Consider the following 19,935-nt stretch of genomic DNA (forward strand, 5'->3'; position numbering starts at 1 on the left):
GCTGGAACCTGTGGGTGTTTAATTAATGACATTTTGACACTTTCATGGGTTTGGCCTCCCCCATACACAGTATACACACACATGTGCTCACACAAACACACACTCCCATAGACACAGACACACAGACACACTCTGTTGGGTTTGTGTGCTTTCTCACTGCTGAGCTGGCTCTGTGTCCCAGCTGGCATTAGGGTGGACTGCTGCAGCTCCCTCTCACACCCAGTGCAGACAGTGCCTGCTGGGCAACTGCCAAACAGGGCCAGGAAGCATTGCCCTGTCACAGGAGACTCACTCAAAAATTACAGACCAAAGCACAGATTTGTCACTGCCATGGGAGACTTACAAAAGCGAAACGAATGGTTAAACCAAACCAGAGAGGAATGTGTGTGTATGGGTATGTGAATGTGTTCCATGTGATTGTGCGCTGTGAAGGAATCTGAAAATTCTACAGCCTCTCACAGCATGGGGTGGGATGAATTTCATTTTGTGCAGCTGATGAGAGACAGGATCATCTCAAATTCATTTAAAAATCTCCGATAGAAAAATAAATCTGGATAATGAATCAAGCCTGGCTGGAGTGACTGGAAGGATTTGCATGTTTAAACAGCGCTGATCCAACCTGCCCCACCTCATGGCTGCCCTTTAACGATGGGTCTGAAGGTGTCATTTGGAGTCTGAATGTGTCTTCTGGTGTCCTATGCTTTAACTCATGTCAGTCAGACCTGTCATGTTTCAAACATTGCAGACATTTTTACTCAATGAAATATGATACCCTTAAACACCTGCCATTCGAGTTACTTGATTTTTAATTCTTAGACTTCACGGCTTACTTTGGAACTTCGCCAAATTTAACTCCCATCACACCCAAATTAGTTTGGATGGCACAGAACTTGCGGTCTCATTTTCAATCCTTCAAATTCTACTACAGCCTTAAGACTATTAGGTCATGGCTAATAAGCAAGCCAGTTGAGTGTTAAATAATGCATGCGCCATGAGTCAGACTACACATTCAAATGAAGCCTGTACAAAGCCCTTTTATTAATACTCCAGCTCTTATCATCAATAGATGTTGCTAATGATTAAGCAGCCAGACCAACAGATACCCTGTCTCTGCTGAAATACTGAAGCTAAGCAGGTGTGGACTTGGTTAGTACTTTGATGGGAGACCACCTTAGAAAACTAAGTTTCTGCTGGAAATTATGTTGGTGAGTGGCACTACTCCCTCTGGGCAAAAAGTGATCCCAATGCCCCAGTGCAGTGACAGAGACACTGTAAGGTTGGAGAGGTTGATTAAACCAAGATCCTGACTCAGTGTGGTCATTAAAGATCCCATGGCACTTAGGAGAGTAGGGCGTTCCCTGGTATCCTGGTTCCCCCAGTGTAATTGCCTGATTTATTAATTCCCTCACTCTCCACCTCAAGATGGTGTGTTGATCTGGTGTATAATAGATGCCGTGCATCACCCAAGTGGATGCTAAACATGGGTGGTGATTGAGATGGGGGGTCATTTGGTTACTTGGCAGCCAGAGTGATCTAGTTAATATCCATTTGCAAAGTCAGAGAGAAGGACAACACTGTTTGTCCTCTTTAAAGCCGTTCTCTTCAGAATTCATCAGTCTTTCAATTTGCCCTTCAGGATATGGAGGTAACATTTCAAAGAGAAAAGTGATACATTGCACAGTCATCAGAGCATGCACTGGTTCCTATGGGTCATTGGCTTAAACCCTCTCAAACCCCAAGGGAGCCCCAAGGGAGCCCAAGGCACATCGAATTGGGTTTCAGTTGCATTGACAAAACTGAGCCAAAACAATAGACGAAAGACAAAATTGAAACATAAATACACCTTTATCAAATTACTGCGATTTTCAGTTCAAGTCTAGGTTTCGATATTCTACCAAATAACCGTTGTGTAATGAATGTGTGAGGCAAAGGGGGAGCAAGTGGTTCAACAATGCTACAAGAGCTAATGTAGGCTACCATCACACTAATAATTTGCCATCAAAACAGTAGGATAGGCTAGGCTACAGCAGACTGAAAGGAGACATTACATGGTTTGTGTGAATGGATAATAGGGAAGTTGCAGAGGGTTGTCATGTGCCCCTTGTTTTTTTCCCTTTCTCGGGGTAAAGACATGTGAGCCTCACAGCTTGGGGGTTAGAATGAGAATAGGCATAAATCAGATTAAGATAAGCTCTCATGTTGCTTTTGGGAGATGTCTTTTTGGTCACAAACTGATTCTGATTGCAAGAAAGTTTATTTGCCATGCAATAAACAAGTCAGGAAAATGCTACAATTTTACAGATTAGGTTTCTCCTTTGAGCTGATCCTAAAATAATTGAACTGAAACCATCATTCTAAAATGCAAGACATCAGAATAAGTCCTGGGTTTTGCACAAGGCGTGGATAATTAAAGGCCAGGCCTGCATGTCAAAATACCTTTCTTCTGTATTTTAGAGTCTCATGCAAGATGCACGGAGAATATATTAAAGATAGCGATCTAGCTCCAGTGAAAAAGAAAGGGTCACTCCGCCTGCTGCAAAGCCCTACTGACCTCACAACACTTTCAAACAGAGGTGAGGGGAGAATAAGGCTCCGCCTTAACAATCTTTGATAACCATAGCAATGGTGACGTCTTCTCCCTTGCTCTAATTGGAGGAAACCCCGTGCCCGATCCGCAGCCCGAGATCCAATCAAACATGCTCTTATGCACCCGCCTCTACTCCCCGCGCAAAACACTCATTGGTTGACAGTTTGTATGACATTTTTAGCAATACCAAAGAACCAGTCAAATCATAGCATTAGATAGTCGAAAACACATTAGGAAGAAAGACACCTCCCTCTGCAAGTTAGGTTGCATTCTACAATTGCATTTTTTCACACATTCACACTCAAAGCGGATCAATTCGGAGGAACAGGAACGAACCCATTAAGGTTAGACGCCGGCTTCCCTCTTCATTCATTTTAACTTATTTAGCTATCTTATTACGTAAATATTTTGGTAAGGTTCAACTAACTTGCTCTATTCTATCTATATTGAGCTAATCAGTGTGTCCACCAGGTTGTTAGAAAAATACTTTTTGCAAACTGACCATAGGGACAGTTGCCATTTCTCTTAACGTTTACGTTACTGATCTCGGGTTCAAGTTGGCGTTAAACGTTAGCTATTAACGTTTAACATTACAGCTCCCAGTCAGTCAGTTAACGTTAAAGTCAGCCATCAAGGAATACATGCTCGTAATAACGTTACTACTTTGACATTTGCTGTCCTAGTAGAAACTATAACGGTAACGTTATCTGTTATGTGAAACGTTTGTCGGGTAAAATGAAGATAGTGAAGGACGTTCCTAACGCAACGTTACGAATAGCCTTGGTAATCATAGTGAGCAAATGGTATTTAACCAAATTAAGGGTAATGTTATATTATTTTCGTTGGTAATGTTACGCAACTGTGACGACTTAAGTGGCAATGAAAGGCTATATTAACGTTACAGCTACGGTGTATTTTGCCAGTGGCTTTGACTAACGCAAGTGTTGGCTAGGCTAGGAGTGGGCAGAGTATGATTTCAACGTTAGCTAGCTTCCCCACAGCTCTTGTGAGTTAAGTTAGCTGTGCTAGCTATGGCTATCTTCTTAGCTGACCTATTTAACTCGTGACCTAGTTGTTGTAAATTTGGTCATCTTAATTCTAGCCAGTAGGGTAGATTAATTGACTAAGGTTGCGCATCAACGTGAACCTAACAGAGTGTAGAAATGGCTATTTCGAAATTCGTTCTGGCTAGCTAACGTTAGCCAATGCTACTTTACAAGCCTTAATACTAGCTTGCTGCTACCCAGTTAGATATCCCGCGAAGAGGCTGTTCCTGTCACCGCCCATCTTAGATGTTACCCGCCAAATAATCGTAGTAATTATTTTCTCCTTAGGTTTACCCTTTTAGTTGTCCGTTATTAAGCTTTACCTGTAACGTGTTGTGTTGCAACTTTGATAGTGAGTCTATTCTATAATCAAGGTATGTTAACGAGCTATTTAACTTTACTTAAATAATTCTTAACATTTTTACATTTCCTTGTAACGTAATAACCTGGTTGGTGTGCCATACATAACATGCTCGGTCTTGCAACATAATGATGCTGGTAGATGTCTTACGAGGTTTCTCCTCTTTGCAGACATTCAGAAGGACAACGATCACCCCCTATCTGTTCATCGTTTGCTAACAAGACTCTCACCCCACGCCTCCCTTTCTCCTGCCGTACCGGCCATACTGACACTATAGACTTAACCGCCTAAAGCAGCATTTGCCTTTAGAATTTAAACCATGGATAAAACGGAGCTTATTCAGAAAGCAAAGTTGGCCGAGCAGGCCGAGCGTTACGACGACATGGCTGCGTCTATGAAGGAGGTGACAGAGATGGGATCCGAGCTGTCCAATGAGGAGAGGAACCTGCTGTCTGTTGCCTACAAGAACGTGGTCGGGGCACGGAGATCCGCATGGAGGGTCATATCCAGCATCGAGCAGAAGACCGATGGCAGCGACAAAAAGCTGGCGATGGTCAAGGAGTACCGGGAGAAAGTGGAGTCGGAGCTTAGAGAGATCTGCAACGACGTATTGGTAAGCAGCACTTTATATTATTTCCATTCACAGTATTGGAGGAGAGACTACAAAGTAGCCTTTTTCGCTTGGACTTGAAAGTGAATTAAAATCAAATGACCGACTGCTCGCTTGCTCGGGGGAGTGCGCTGAGAAAGTGAGCTAAATTAGGTTTCATCCTGTTAAAACGACCTTTGTTATTTAGTGGTGCAATAAGAGATAGTGTGAGTGTCCGTCAGGAAGTAACCGCGTGAGTGAAGCAGAAAAGAAGCGCCCACTTTCTCTGTGATGTAACTGCAGCCTAGTTTTGGGCTCTCAAGCTGATGGCTCTTAATATAGAACAGTTCTGTGAGCAGCATCTTTGCATGGACCTTTCATAATTGACCCTGTGATGGTTTCAAGATCTAGGCATTGAGCAAAAGGCCATTCTCATTTTGACACATTGTTGACACAACCATGTGTAACGTGTGTGTCCAATATGTGTCAAATGGCATGTCTGCTCTCCTGTGGTCTTATCTTGAGAAAACCCACCCCCCAGCCCTCTAGGCACAGAGCATTTGTCCTCATGCGCAACACTTTTACTCCTGTGGTTTTTGCTTAAGTAGAACAATGGCCGAAGCACATTACGAGACTGCCAAAGGGCAGGGCTGTGTGTCTGCACCTAGGTGTGTCTGCCAGGGTGGGGCAGAGAAGTGATAGGAGCCTATAACATGCTTGCTCATTCTCTCTCATACCTGCTCACACAGGCTCTCTCTCTCTCTCTCTCTCTCTCGCTCTCTCGCTCTCTCTCGTAATCCTGTTAATCAGTATGTTGGCGCACATATGTTTTAAATTGTGGAAGTGTTCAGCTAAGGTCCAAGTGTTGAGATTGTAATGGGTTATCTAGTGAGTCCTGACATTTGTAGTACAAGTCTAGTATTACTGTTACTCTGCTTGCCAGGTGATTCATTTGACTGTTACTTTACTTCAGACTGTCACCTTGATAAATGAATTGGGCTTCTCAACCCTGACAAGTGGCTTTCCTAGTAGCATGTTGGAAACGGGTTATTTCCCCTTGAATGTTACAACATGTTTTCTACCAATAAGCAATAGCAGTCCTTTGCCTTCCTCTTCTGCTGATTGCTTTTATGCTTGAGAAGAGTGGCTTGTCCATTAGGGCTAAGGAAAAAGAAAACCCCCTGTCTTGCATTCTTTCTCTCTCTCCCCCCTCCTCCCTGAAGCCGCCTCGCTCTCCATCCTCCTCCTGAGTTGGATCACTGCGTTGCGGCGGTGGGATCAGTGGGATGTGAGTGCAGCGCTTAGCTGTTGTGTTGCAGCAGGCTCCCCAATGGTGGGCTGTATTGACAGAAGGCAGTGTGTTATTGGGGAAACCAACACATCTGATAGGCCGCTGGTTTCCGCTCCAGCATTGATCCCTTGGGGGAAGGGGGTGTTGTGGGACTGAAATAGTATTCTTTATTGTATTCTATGGAAAAAGGCTTTTGATGAGCTAATATAGAGGCTAAAGACTCAATTCTGTGGGGGGGAAATGGGAGAGTTCTGGAAATAACATTGTCTGTAGAATTGTTGCTTGCTTGCCGTATATGCGTATCCTACCAAAATACTATTTTTTTCTTACCTCAACATCACCACTTTTGCTTGGAGCCTCTGGTTTCATAGGCTAGCCAGCACAGCTTTATTAATGAAGATGCACTTGCATGTTCAATCCTGTTAACAACCACACAAAAAACCCTCTTGTGTATAAATGTAGTCATATACATCACACACCCCTGTGGCGCTGCTTCCTGTCTGTGGCATCTTAGGGTGGGTGGGTGGGTGTGTGTGTGTGTGAGTGACTCATGCTGTTGACTTTGTGCCGGAGGGCGTGGGCCTCACCTCACGGTGCAGCAGCCACCCTTCCCATCCCATGTCCCTGTGGCATGCTCACCCACTTGAGTGGAGGCCTGCTGGGACAGACCTGCCTCTACCCTGTGTTGGAACAGAGCTGACTTCACTGAGGCTTGGCCTGTCGTGGTTTTTCACCAAAGCGGTCATAATTGTTGCTCAGTCTTTCTCACCAACGTCCAGTCACTGTTCGCATGTAGGGTGTGGTTGACTTATCAAGTGAAATCACAGTATGATGGCTATAGATTTACTACTGGTTGTACTGCATAAATTGTGGTATGCCCCAAGTCCAATATCTGGGACAGGATTTGTGAAGTGGCATTTTGTCTGGTCAGCCTGATGTGGCTGGCCATGCTAAAAGAGTGAAGAGGCAAGATGCAGCAGGCGAACCACTGCCCCAGAGCAGGAGAGGGCCCTCTGCCCAAGCCCCCTAGTTCCTCCAAGAGGCCTGTCCTCATCAACCCTTAGTCCACTCACCGCTTGAGGCCAGACATCCAAATTGATTTTCATACAAAGTTGCCATAGATTTGCTCCGAGATTTCGGCTCTGCCCTGTTTCTATTTTGAGCGGACAAATCTATCTTATTGGTGTAATTGAATTACTGCCCGTGCTGGAAGAAGGAACGTTTTTCATGAGATTCCTGTGGGATCAGCTCCAGCAGTGTTGGCCTGCCTGTCTGAGAGTGCTGTTTGGACTGTGTGTGTGTGTTTCTGCCTGTGTGGTGGGGGAGGCTACAGCAAAGTATTTCCTGCAGTGTGTCATCTGAACACTTCTCCCAGCTATAAATATATTTGGGCTGCACCTCCCTTGGAACAGTAAGAGCAGTGTTGGCTTGTGTTGGGCCTGTCGTCATTGATTCTGCTGCTGGACCATGTTATGTGTAGCAAAGAATGCGGAGCACTCGAGGCATTCTGTTTCGCCTGTCCTGTCCCCGCACACACTGGTCTCCCTTAGCCTGGCTAGCGCCACCACTTCTCAATGAGACGTGGTCTGGGAACCAAACGCTAATTTTCTCGTATTTGGAAAAAAATGCCCAGATCTGTTTATTGGGTGCCACGGATGTCTATCAAATGCGTCTGTGCATAGCTCATCATTGTCTTGCTTTCCCCCTTGTTCTGTGATTGGTCCCCTATCTCAGGCGAAAATTTGCTCCATGGTCTCCAGGCTGCCTTAGCAGCGTGAATCAAATCGCGCGCAAGGCAGCATGGGAACACCCAGGCTAGGTCTCCCTGTGCTCTCGCTGGACCAGGTCTCGTGGTCTGGCAGCGGCACGCAGCTCCAGACTTCTGTAGTTAATGTGTTGGTGTTTTGGTCTAAGCCGAACTGTAAAACAATTAGAGAAGCCCTCCCAAGCCCTTGTTGTCAGCGACGATGGCTTAAACACTGAGCTCCCAGCAGGCGATAAGGTCTTCCCTGAACACCTACACACATGAAGCTGAGCTTCTTAAGCCTGTGGGGACTCACGCTTGCACGGTTAACGGAGTCAGCTAAACCAATTGAATTCACTCGTAGCTTGCAGCAGTGCAGTGTTTTAATGGTGTTGTAGGGGGGTGTGTGGGACGAAACCTCATATGCTGTTATTCTGCCTTGTTTATATGCTGATATATACATTTATGCCTCTATTAAGATTCTTCCCTCCTTTCCATGAGCCATCTGTGCAGTTCTTGCATATTTTGGCGTTCTGTTTCATATATTATATGTGTGACCTGGATTTTGGAAGGTGAAGCTGCCTGTGAACCCATTTATTTGTAACCTAATTTTACATGACAAGGTTCTTTGCTCTCTGCAGCCTGCAGTCTCTTGAATAGCCTGTGTGTGTGGTCCAACACGGTTCTTTGTTGAACAGACCAAGTGGTGCATTTATAACATATTAACTGAGACTGGTCCAAGTTGTGTGATGGGAGATGAATAATTAATGGCCCGATTTTTCTTTCCACAGGAACTGCTGAGCAAATATTTAATCGAGAACTCCACACAGGCGGAAAGCAAAGTCTTCTATCTGAAGATGAAGGGAGATTACTTCAGATACTTGGCTGAGGTTGCCTCGGGAGACGACAGGAAAGGTAAGATGCTCAGTCGTACTTGATCCTTCCTAAAACACTACCCACAATTTGTACTGTCCTGGAAAAAAGGTATAAATAGAAATAAAAAAACTGGAAACAATTGAAAGACCCCTCCTCAACTCAGACTAAATGCGGACTTGTTTCCCAAAATATACTTGGCTGACCAGTTGTATGCCTGGATCCAGGGGGAAATGTTTCTTCCTGTTTTCAATACAATGCTTTAAGGGCTGCTCACACATGAGTGGTCAAGATATTCACAAGCTAGCACTGCCATCTTGCTGTCCCCACCTCCCTACATGAGGCAGTTAAGCCTGGAGACTAGATTCCTATTGGGACAGTTGCAAATGAAGGCTGAACAAGGAAGCTGTGCCCTTGACCTATCCCACTTCTACTGTTCACGTTCCATTCCTACACCTACTAGCTGCCCAAGTTATTGTTGTTGAATGTAATTGGGTGTTTTAAACAAGTCTTCTATTGGAAACTAGGCTATTTTGTCCAAATGAACCTATTGCTGTTTTTGTTTCAAAGTATGTTCTTCCTCAGTTGCATACCTGAGCATGCACTCTCCAGGGAGGTGGCAGTGCTGTAAATCAGGCTACTGCTTTCCACTGTTTAGCCAGCATGACGTAGATTAGATAAGAGTTTCACAGGCGGAGGTGTCTCCATGGTGTTAGTCCAGTGTCTGTGACCTAACACTGTAGAATACAGCTGAAATTCAGAGGAACTTAACGGTGATATGGAAGCAGAACTTCTACCATGGTAGCACAATCTTTATGCCATGCTATGATATTGTGGTAGCACAACTACCATGATTCCATGCATTATAGAATAATCAAATGGGGATATTAATATTTGTGTAGTATTTCTGAAACGGTTAAGTGGTCATGAAACTATCCGTGCACACCCTTAAACTATGTAGCCATTGCTGGATTTAAAATCGTGGACATTCTCACACACTGCACTTTACATTTTGATTGCTATTCTTAAACCTCTAACACAAACAGAGGCACTCTTCTCTTCTAAACACAGTGGCATTGCTGCCTCGGGGCTGCAGCGAGGCTTTGCTGATTGGGTGGTGTTGCAGTGGTCTCCAGTCTTCATGGCAGTGGCCAGTGAGGGTGGAGGAGGGAGCTCTTTAATCTCCCTAATTAAAAAAAAAAAAAAAAAAAAAAAAAAAAACTCTTCCAACTAGGGGTGAACGATTTTGGAAAAAAATCTAATTGCGATTTTTCTCCCCAATATTGTGATGCGATATGCAATTATTTTTAAGCTCTTTATCTTCTGTCTTCAACAAAGACAAATTATTTATTATTCTATAGTATGACCAACACAAAATTAACTAAGTTAAACATAAACTGTTCTTTCCTGGAGCCCAGGCCTATGTTATGATGGCATTAGGTCATTGAATAAGATTAATGAATGAAATGTTTTGTATTTAACTATTTTAATCACATTAGTAGACTTATCTCAAGATATTTGTTGAACTTCCAGCCTTGTAAACATTTAATGATTCTAATAGGTTTTTATTTTGTTTCTATTTCATGTAGATATGATCTTCTTTCCTTAGTTAACAGTTAGGTCTACATGCAGTGGCTCTGACACGTCTTCTCCTTGTCCTGTGCTCTCCATACATGCGAGTGCGCGCACACACACAGACCCACTCCTCTCCTGTAGGATACTTGCACGTGAATCGGAAACAAACTACTGTAGATTGTTGCAGCGCAAATAAATGCGGCCGAATGACCGTTCCCCTCGGTGTTAACTAAAGGTTAGCATCATCAACACCGCAGCGCAATACGCATGCATGCAAATTAACTAGTTTGTTCATATCACAACAAAGCCAATCGCGGAGACAAAACTCTTTAAACAGGCAAAGTTATCAACAGCAATTAGCAGCATGTATGTAGCCTAGAGCCTTAGCTGGTAAGCTAATGTTAGGCCTAGTCCACACGTACCAAACCGATCTTTTTTCCCTCCGTCTTCCCTGGAACCGTATCAAGAATATTTGCGTCCAAACGGATCCATCTCAACACGACTCAACACGTTACTTCATACCCCAGGCCTATAGGTGGCACTGTGTCTTTACAGAAATTCACCAAAACGTGCGCTTTAAAAACAGACAGAATAGGCTACGGCCAGAGCGAAATGGCTAGTGCAAGGAAACCAGAATTGTTTGTGTGGACTGATGGTGAACTGTCAAGTGTAGCCAACTGTAAAACTAATAAACTTTATTTGACGCAGGTAGGCCTACTAATCACCTTAACTTTCTTTGGTTGTAGGATAGTCCGTGATTCACATTAGTTTTGGTTATCACCGCAAATAGGCTACTAAACGCAAGGCTTACCCAAGTTCTAGGCTATTCTGTCGCCACATTTATAATATTGCTATAAAACCTTCGTTAGTAACAGTCAATACTTTTGCCTGCATCAAATCGTGCATTTGCATTCAGTGTGCTACCATCGGCTTAACGTGAGTTCTAAGCGTCTTTGTATGCTTATATCTGATTTCACTCGACTGTGAATGCATGTATATATGTTGTAAGACATGTAAAATAAATGAATGACACTGGCACTACGCACAAATTAATGTAGCCTAAACTTACACCGTGCTTTCCTAATAACTTAAGTTCTCTCGCGTCACTGACCGTAGCTAGAATGCATAAAAAAACACTGGGAAAAACGGTGTTCAGTCCACCAAGTCATAAGCTATCGGCGCTGCGCAGCATCAGTTGTGATATTTATCTTAACGGAGTGCAATCGTAGGTAATGTCATGTATGAACTAGTATTGTTAGGCAATACTATAAGTGCAAGTCCAGGGCAGCTGAGGTGTGGCGATGACCTCATCGATACGCAAGCAGGATGTGCGGTTTCGCTGTCTAAACTAACTCAAACGGGCTACGGCAGGGGTCTCAAACTCCAATGAGCTGGGGGCCAATTCTGCCAACGTCATGTGATTGGAGGGCCGGCTATTTCTGAAAATGCAATGTTCTTTTTTTCAAATGCCACACAAAACTGCAAACAGAAAGTGCAAGTGTTTTTATCTAGTTTTAGACACCTGTGCTAGCAACCTTAGCTTATAAATAAAATAATAATAAAATAAATATTAATACAAATTATAAAATAAATGGAACACACCCACATACCTGTTTTTATGTTTTTCACACCAAATAAAAATATTTCCTCATAACTTTTTTAAACCTGGCAAACTAGGCATCAGGGTTAAGAAAGCAACACCATTGGATTTGTATATCAAAATTTCAAAAGGCCATGGCTTGAAAGTAGTCAGAGATAAAGTCCTACTGTAAATGTAAAAATCTTTAGTAAAACAAAAGTTTATGAAGGGGGTAAATTTACCCATCTAATTTGTCACTGGATGGCAAGCACCTCAAATTATGCACCTTTAAGTAAATACTGGATGAACATATTTAAGCAGGTTTACTTTACTTTTTTCATATTACCCACATAACAAATTAACAGGAAAACACCTAAGATGTATACTAACACCTAAGATGTTGTGGTTTAGTAATTACTACAATATAGGCCTACAATAAAGTATTCTGGTCAAACAGTTCCTATCGCGGGTAATCTGCAGTACCCAGAAGTTCGCATCATATTGCGGGTGACTTTCTTTAGTTCTTTAGAGCCCTATTTCTACTAGCCCTGCTGTCTGTACCACATCCATTACGGACACTATCATCACGATTACCACTGCAACCTCCAAGCTATGTTGGGCAGAGGGTCTAAAACAAGCATGGTATGCTTAGTGGACACCGTTGTATACACGCACCTCCATTCACAGACGACCGTGACTATCACTGTCATAGACGATCGATCATAATCTCCAAAAGGATATTCTCCTTCAGAATTAGAATAGGTGAATAACATAGCTTACCTAAGACTTCATCACACGCGTGAACGTTTTTCAACATTTGGTGTAGGCCTGTTTCTGCTTAATTTCTGCAACACTATGGCCTGCATCGCCTTCCGTGTCATTACAAATGCACGCCTTTGTGTTTTTCGTGTAATACAAGTATTTCCTGAAAACTTTGGCGCAGCGATTTTGGGTTTGAATCAAGCTCTGGATGTCTTGCACATAGTGGAGCAGAGTAGGCCTACAAATGAGATTTGTCACCGTACCTGGATCTATCGTCTATTTTAATCAGTATCGTTGTTTGTCGCAAATAATAGCCTCAAGGGCCGGATTACATTATTATTTTGTCATACGTCGCGGGCCGGATTTGGCCCGCGGTCCGGGTGTTTGAGACCCCTGGGCTACGGTTTCAGATTTGTCCACTCTGGGACCAGGTTTCAGAAAAGTGCGGTTTCGGGCAGTGCGTTTACAGGATTCGTTTGGACGCTCGGCCAAGACGAAGCAAAACCTCTGCGTTTAACCTAAAAAGCGTCTCCGTGTGGACAGGCCCTTAGAACAGCTGGATTTTTGGTGGTTAGCTGTGTCAACTACTTGCGGATAACATTATGCATCAATTCATTACCTGTGAGATGAAATGTTTGCGCCGCCAACCCCCTTGGATATCGTAAATGCTCCCACTGTCACTGTACTCCAACAAAGTCCCCAGTGCACAGGTGAATGGCTGCTGTGCAGTGCAGCCTAAACAGTCGTGGAGTTTTAATCGTCAGCTGGACAAGTGAACAAAGTTACCAGCCAGAGTAGTAGCACAGGGGAAAAATGAACTATAACCTGGCCATGGGACATGGCAGGTTCGAACAAAAGGTAATGAAGAGGTTTATTTTTAACTTTAGTAGCTCTACTGATCAGACACTGTTAGCTGATCCTCTTTTAAGTTTTTTGCTTCTTCAGTGGTCTGTGTGAAGAGTCGGTGGTGCGTCGGCAAGCGCAAGTATAAATGCGTTTTGGTGACTCATATTACGAAGCGTAACCGCAGTCTTTGCGGTTTGAAAATCGCGTTTCATCACATCATATTATCGCAAATGCAATAAATCGTTTAGCCCTACTTCCAACTGTGCCCCTGAGCCTAGTGTTCTGCTTCTAAGGACGAGGTCTCTGAACCAATCTCTATACTCTGAACCAAACAGAGTTGTGGAGCTGAGAATGGTGTCAGCCAAGGAGGTTTGCATCACCGCAAAAGTGTTTTGTGGGAGCTTTTTTGTGTGTGTGTGTGTGTGTGTGTGTGTGTCCGAGCATGCATCACACTTACTGCCACAGATCAGGCCTCATTGTGACTCATTACTTGAATCAGTGACTCATTACTTGAATACTAGTTTGGTCATTTAGACATTTCTATTGTAAAATTCCTGAGATGTAGGTCACCTTCAAGAGTGTTATATCACTCCCTTTGTAGAAGTGTGTGGTAACTTGGGCTTGTCTTTAAGCTTGCCAGAAGGACCTCTATGCATCCTCACCTGCACCAGTTCATGTAGGGCATTCTATTTCTTGAATTTCCCCTGGGGATCAATAAAGTATCTATCTATCTATCTATCTATCTATCTATCTATCTATCTATCTGTTGTTTGCTATTGAGGAGTTACCGTAGTTTGCATTGACCCGGTCTTTCCGTCTTGTTCCTCAGCAACCATCGAAAACTCTCAGGAAGCCTACCAGCAGGCCTTCGACATCAGCAAGAAAGACATGCAGCCAACGCACCCCATCCGCCTCGGCCTGGCCCTCAACTTCTCCGTCTTCTTCTACGAGATTCTCAACTCTCCAGAGCAGGCGTGCTCACTGGCCAAACAGGTAGGCCTCCCTCACAGCTTGACTTGACCTAAACCGAGCTGCCGTAATATGTTCAAGTATATTGGCTACCTACCCCTTGATTAGTGCACTAAGAGTGTTTTGTGTGTGTGTGTGTGTGTGTGTGTTGCTCACAGGCTTTTGATGAGGCCATCGCAGAGCTCGACACACTGAACGAGGAGTCCTACAAAGACAGCACTCTCATCATGCAGCTGCTTAGAGACAATCTAACAGTGAGTACCTCCATATCCTCTCTTAAGGCGAGACACGGCAGGTGAAAACATCGTTTTTTCATGCACTGGTCAATTTCGAGATTTTGAGCTAGTATGTTACCTTAGCATGTATTCTATCACACTACTACAATAGAAAAAAGTCAGATTTGCTCATTTAGGTTTTTATTTCATTATATTATGTCTATTCGCGCCTGTATATTTCTCCTAAATTCAGCAAAAGTTAGCATTCTAACCTTGCATGCACTCCCGCGACCGTGGTCCGAAACATATGTGTAGTACCGTTGGAAAGCTCTGTTTTTCCCGTATCACGCTATGTGATCCATATATGGACACCTTTGTATCAGCAACCAATCGCGAAAGTTCAAAGGCGAGAGTCTAGGCTGAGAACGCAATCTCATTGGCTGTCTTTCAAGGCTGTTTTCTCAAAATGAGTTTCCTCTCCCACTCTGAGCACGGAAACTCCACTTCAGAAGCACTTACATACACCAAACTTTCTAGACTTATGCCTAACTATATGTAGAAGATTTTTACAGAGGGGTTTGTTGATATATTATTCCTAGCCTGACTTACATGACATTTTATACCTAAAAACATGGCAAAAATCTAATTTTTTTTTTTTAGGGCTATTGACATCATATTCTGATTTACAGGATAACAAAAGTAGATATTCATAAATCTCTCTGTACATTTTTCCCCATGTAATATCTGAACACAATGAAAACATAATTTTGAACCTGGCTGTATCCAATGCTCAGTTTTCGTGCCTTAAAATGTATGCAAATTAGCACATATTTAATTAGATAATGCCTAATTTGCATATGTAAACATTAAATTGCAGAAAACTTGTAATACATTTTTTTCCCCTCATATTAATGTAAGTAATCAACTGGGGAAGTTTCATAGTGATATCTGCTTGTTTAAAAATGTTACCCTATTCACCTGTAGTGTCTCGCCTTAACACACTGCACCGACTGTCATATCATCGCATTACTGAAAGGAGGGTGAATGGGAAATGTTCAAGCTCTTGTTAAGATGCAGGTTTACTACATGTACCCCACCCCAACTCCCCATAGCAATTAAAGAATCATAAGCAAACGCATTGATGTCATATGTCAAACAAATTATTTGGACTGGTAGTAACTTGTGCTTGCTGATGCTATATGGTCCAGGGCTTTTCATTAACCATTGTACCTCTCTGTGTTTACAGTTATGGACCTCTGATAATGCAGCTGATGAAGCAGAGGCAGGTGAAGGTGGCGAGAACTAAACCTCTTCCTCACCAGAGCTCATCTCCCTATTAAGAGGAAACAGAAGAAAAAAAAACCCTTTTTACACATCTCCATTCCTTTTCGCTCCACTTTAAAAGAAAAAAAAATCTAGCAACTGAAAAAAAAAAAAAAAGCCCATCAGTACTGGAAAAAGTGCAACAAAAATTCCAATCATTTAGTCTTTTTTGCATTGCAGCTCATGGACAAAGAAGCAGAATTGAGGTCCCCCCCAAAAAAAAAAAAAAAACAATTTCTTTTTGGTTTGTGATTTTTGTTCCCGGCCTACCGTGTGTGCGTGTGCGTTCTCTGCTGTAGAAAACTGACGTATGATATAGCCTCATTTTTGTATCGACACACTTAATGACTTAGTAATAAATATAATAGAATCTTAATGTTGCTACAGAAAAAGGAAGAAGAAAAACGGTTGACTGTGCTGTTGGAAAAGCAAAGGGTAAACTGACTAACGGTTTGAAATGGAAAGCTTGTCTTGTACCATTTTACTGTAGCTCTCCTTTTTTCCCCCGTCATTTTCTTCTGGTGGTTGGCTGTGTCCAAACGTTAGGATGTTTTAAATTAAATCATATAATCAAGAGAAGCATTCCAATTTCAGCTCTTCACAGCAGAATCCTCGGGTTTTATTGTAGGTCTTACAATATAAAGTAGTCTCCATTTCCTCTTGTAGTGTTAAGATCATCAGATAGAAAGCATTTGTATTGGCTCTGTGGATTTCATTTTTTGAAAACTAGAGAATAGTTTCCCCACAATATGTAAGGATTTTGACCTTTATTGGAAAGGAACTTATTCTGATGAGTTTCAATTTGGATATATCAGTGGAGATCCTATTGGTATCACCAAGCCCTAAAGAAAATTGTAATCCTACTGATTGGTTGTCACAAAATTGGTCCTAGTTTTTCACTCTTAACAGTTCCTTGTAGTTAGGTCTCTCTCCAGAAGTCTCACAAACACTCCTTTGAGGTCGTGGTACACACTTCACTTGACGCATGTCTGAATAGAAACACAACACAAAATGTGGGGCTGTCTAGTGACCAAAAAAGTTAAACTTGTTGGAAAAAGTCCTTGCATGTCTTTAAAACAAAAATTACACTGGAATGGGAACCAATGTTATATGCACCAAGATGAAGAGACCAATATAGTACTTTTAAACGCAGGCTTATACACATTTATGGACACGGGAGGGGGTTGGTTAGTCCAGTGATTGTTAGATTTGGACCACTATTGTGTTTTTGCTAATCATTGATTGTAGTCCCTAAAAAGCCTTGTGGAAATGTCTAATGCCCTATGTATCAGTTATGTAACATGAATAAAGATGTCATTTTATAAACCAAAATTGAATTTCCATTTTTCTTGAATTTAAAACTGCAATATTATTCTGTGTGTAAGCGACAATAGTCCAATTGACATAGATAGGTAGATACTTTATTGATCCCCAAACTTGATGCTTATCGAAGAAATTATGTGCGTTATTATTAACTAAGTATTGTTATCTGTAGGTGTATGCAACTATACTTAAGTCAAATTAACCTGTCGGTGTACAAGAACAACGCCCTGGCTCGATGTAAATGAAGCCAAACTTTTTCATTGTTTCTTCTGATGTCACTGAAGGACATTGTAATTGTAAAGGGTAAGCGCTGCGATGAGTCAAATCTCGTGAGGTTGAACTAAACTGCTAGAACGAGCAACAAAAAACAAGCATCTTTAGCAGGTCACTGGCCAGAGTGTTTGAGAGTTGCGAGAGCCGCTGCAGTCAACGTTAGCTGCACATTTTAGTGATGAGGACTGGGTGTCAAAACTCACTTACCTGTGTGACCTATTCGGGTTGCTTAATGACACCAACCCAAGGCCGTAGTCATGATCTCAACATTGGGGGGGACCCCCAAACAGAATTTCAATACATTTCCTACCATGCAAAAATATTAAAAATCACAAACAAGTCGTTAGTTAGGTCAGTCAATTAGGGTATTCCAAACTTTTGACGGACATGCATGGCATGGATGGATTATGAACCCCTGGGCACAGATGCCCCCCTTCAGATAGAGGGGTCCTGAGGCATTCTCCCACAGAAGATTTTTTTCTTTTTAAAAAAATGACCCACCAGATGACTTCTGGTGAGTTTTGTGAAAAGAGAAGGGTGAAGAAGAAGCAACTTCACACAGAGGCTTGGGCTTCAGGGACCCCTGAGCTCTTAGGCCCAGTAAGCCCATTCAGTAATCCATCCCTGGACCAGTGACTCCATTTGTGTTCAAAATGTATACTTTAAAAGAAATTACAAACTAGAGTCTCTTATGATAACCTCTATATTACACAGAATGTGGTTCGTTGACTTATTACTTAGGTTTGGCCTAATAAGATTTTGACTTTTAGTTTAGATTTTATTATGCTGGCGGCTAATCACACAATTTTAACATAGTTTGAAAGGGACAGGGTTCAGGAATAGGCTACTAAGACAGGCCCCTCTTCTGTCTGACTCACTTCATGTTATGTTACCCCTGTATGCATTATAGATCTGGCTTCTGACAGAAATTACGTTTTGTGCCAACATGTAGGCTAGAAACACTAGGCCTACTACAGCCTTTAATTGGTGAATGGAGGTGCAAATTCCTTTCTTTGGTTGTCCGCAATTCACATTAACTGTAGGCTATCATCACATTGTAAACGTTTTTTCCAACTTGTGTGCTGTCGCCACATTTGATCACTTTTTGCCTGCATGGATGCGCGATTGAGTGCGCATCTAAATAATACGCAAGATGCAACAATCATTTCTAAGAGGCCTATAAACGGTAATTTCTGGCATTACTACTAGCATATGAATGCATTATTTATGTTGAAAGACGTGAAAGAAATGACACAGGCTTGCACAAATTCTAATTTAAAATAGAACGCTTTCGCCATAATTACGAGAATAGGCTACAATATGGAAAATGTTCCCTTTCAGTCTGATCAGCTCCAAAAATGTATGGGATTTCCTTAGCCTGTGCTACACCTTTCAAATAAGTTTTGTGAAAATTGTACCGGTAGCTTTTGCGATATTGTTGACAGCCCTACCTCACCGCAGTAGGGTGCAGTAAATGGAAGCTTTTGATAGCGCACGCCAGTAACGAAAATCGGAAAATCACCAGGACAAACCACTCAGGTGTATGGCTCCTCTGGAACCATGGTCACTAATTTGTGCGTTACGTTTGATTACATTTCTGATGCGTGTTGGTTTCCTGTAGGCCTAGTATAGCGCTTTATTCTTTCTTTCTTTTTCTATGTCCGTATATTGGGGGGGACATTTTGGTCATATTTGAATATTGTATAGTGGGTCCGCAACCCATTCCCGAATAGTCCTAACGTGTCAGCGCAGGAGGAAGAGCAGTTGATCGAAATTGCAAATGACGGTGGTCTTACGAGTGTGTATAAGGAAACCTCTCTAGTGGGTTTTTGGATCAAAACCAAAGCAGAATATCCCGAGATACCCGTTGCTACCATTTCCCACCACGTATGCGAGGCCGGGTTTTCGGCAATGACTGCAACTAAGACCAAATTGCGCAATCGACTGGACATTTCAAACACACTGAGGGTGTCACTGTCTTCCATCACCCCCAGATGGAACCTTCTTGTTGCAAGGAAACAAGCACAGGGCTCCCACTGATTATATTCGTAATGCACGTTTAGTTCCCATGTTTTGTTCACACTTATAGATGTAGCTTCAAGTTGTTCAATATTCATAGTTCATATTGTTCAATTTTCACTTCTTCAAGGTCACATTTTTCACATGTTTAAGAGATCGTTACCTTCACTGTTCATACATAACTGGAGCTAGTTCTTTTCAAGTAATGTATGCACAACACATATGGAACATGGAACCCCCGACCAACCCCCCGCCGGTCCGTGAAAAAAAAAAAGGAATCAAACCGGACCATGGTACTTAAAAGGTTGGGGACCCCTGCCCCAGTCAACCACTGATCTTAACTGCGTGTGAACATTAACCGTAACGTTTTATGTCTTAGCTTGTTAAATATGTTTGCATTGTAATCATTAGGGGCCGAGTACATTATTTATTTACACAGCGTGTAAATAAAATACAGCATTTTTATTTCTGTAAAATCCATAGACAGTAAAATATTGTGTTTTGATTTGACGTTTCCTTAAGTGACGCAGTTCCGTAATAATTTCCGGAAGTTGTATTCA

The 19,935-nt window shown here is 42.4% G+C and overlaps 1 protein-coding gene across 2 annotated transcripts; it reads left to right on the forward strand.

Annotated features, from left to right (window-relative positions):
- Positions 1-2,824: 2,824 nt before the first annotated feature.
- On the forward strand, positions 2,825-15,898 carry LOC125284184 (14-3-3 protein zeta-like). 2 transcript variants are annotated; one of them, XM_048227988.1, is made up of 6 exons: positions 2,825-2,931; positions 4,165-4,607; positions 8,410-8,533; positions 14,083-14,246; positions 14,381-14,476; positions 15,684-15,898. In XM_048227988.1, the coding sequence occupies exons 2-6, from the start codon at positions 4,314-4,316 to the stop codon at positions 15,741-15,743; spliced, it is 738 nt and encodes a 245-aa protein (XP_048083945.1). In that variant the 5' UTR covers positions 2,825-2,931; positions 4,165-4,313; the 3' UTR covers positions 15,744-15,898. The 2 variants fall into 2 exon arrangements, with proteins under 2 accessions (XP_048083945.1, XP_048083946.1); XM_048227989.1 differs by lacking the exon at positions 2,825-2,931 and adding an exon at positions 3,983-4,007.
- The last annotated feature ends 4,037 nt before the right edge of the window (positions 15,899-19,935 follow it).

Source organism: Alosa alosa, chromosome 19, assembly GCF_017589495.1.
Source record: "Alosa alosa isolate M-15738 ecotype Scorff River chromosome 19, AALO_Geno_1.1, whole genome shotgun sequence".
Lineage (NCBI taxonomy): Eukaryota > Metazoa > Chordata > Actinopteri > Clupeiformes > Clupeidae > Alosa > Alosa alosa.

What these genes read in the sequence shown, in the direction of transcription:
- LOC125284184 (XM_048227988.1), top strand. Translation starts at nt 4,314, where the DNA reads ATGGATAAAACGGAGCTTATTCAGAAAGCAAAGTTGGCCGAGCAGGCC. An exon ending in AGATCTGCAACGACGTATTG is followed by an intron (nt 4,608 to 8,409) that starts GTAAGCAGCACT and finishes TTCTTTCCACAG; the next exon opens with GAACTGCTGAGCAAATATTT. An exon ending in TGCTTAGAGACAATCTAACA is followed by an intron (nt 14,477 to 15,683) that starts GTGAGTACCTCC and finishes CTGTGTTTACAG; the next exon opens with TTATGGACCTCTGATAATGC.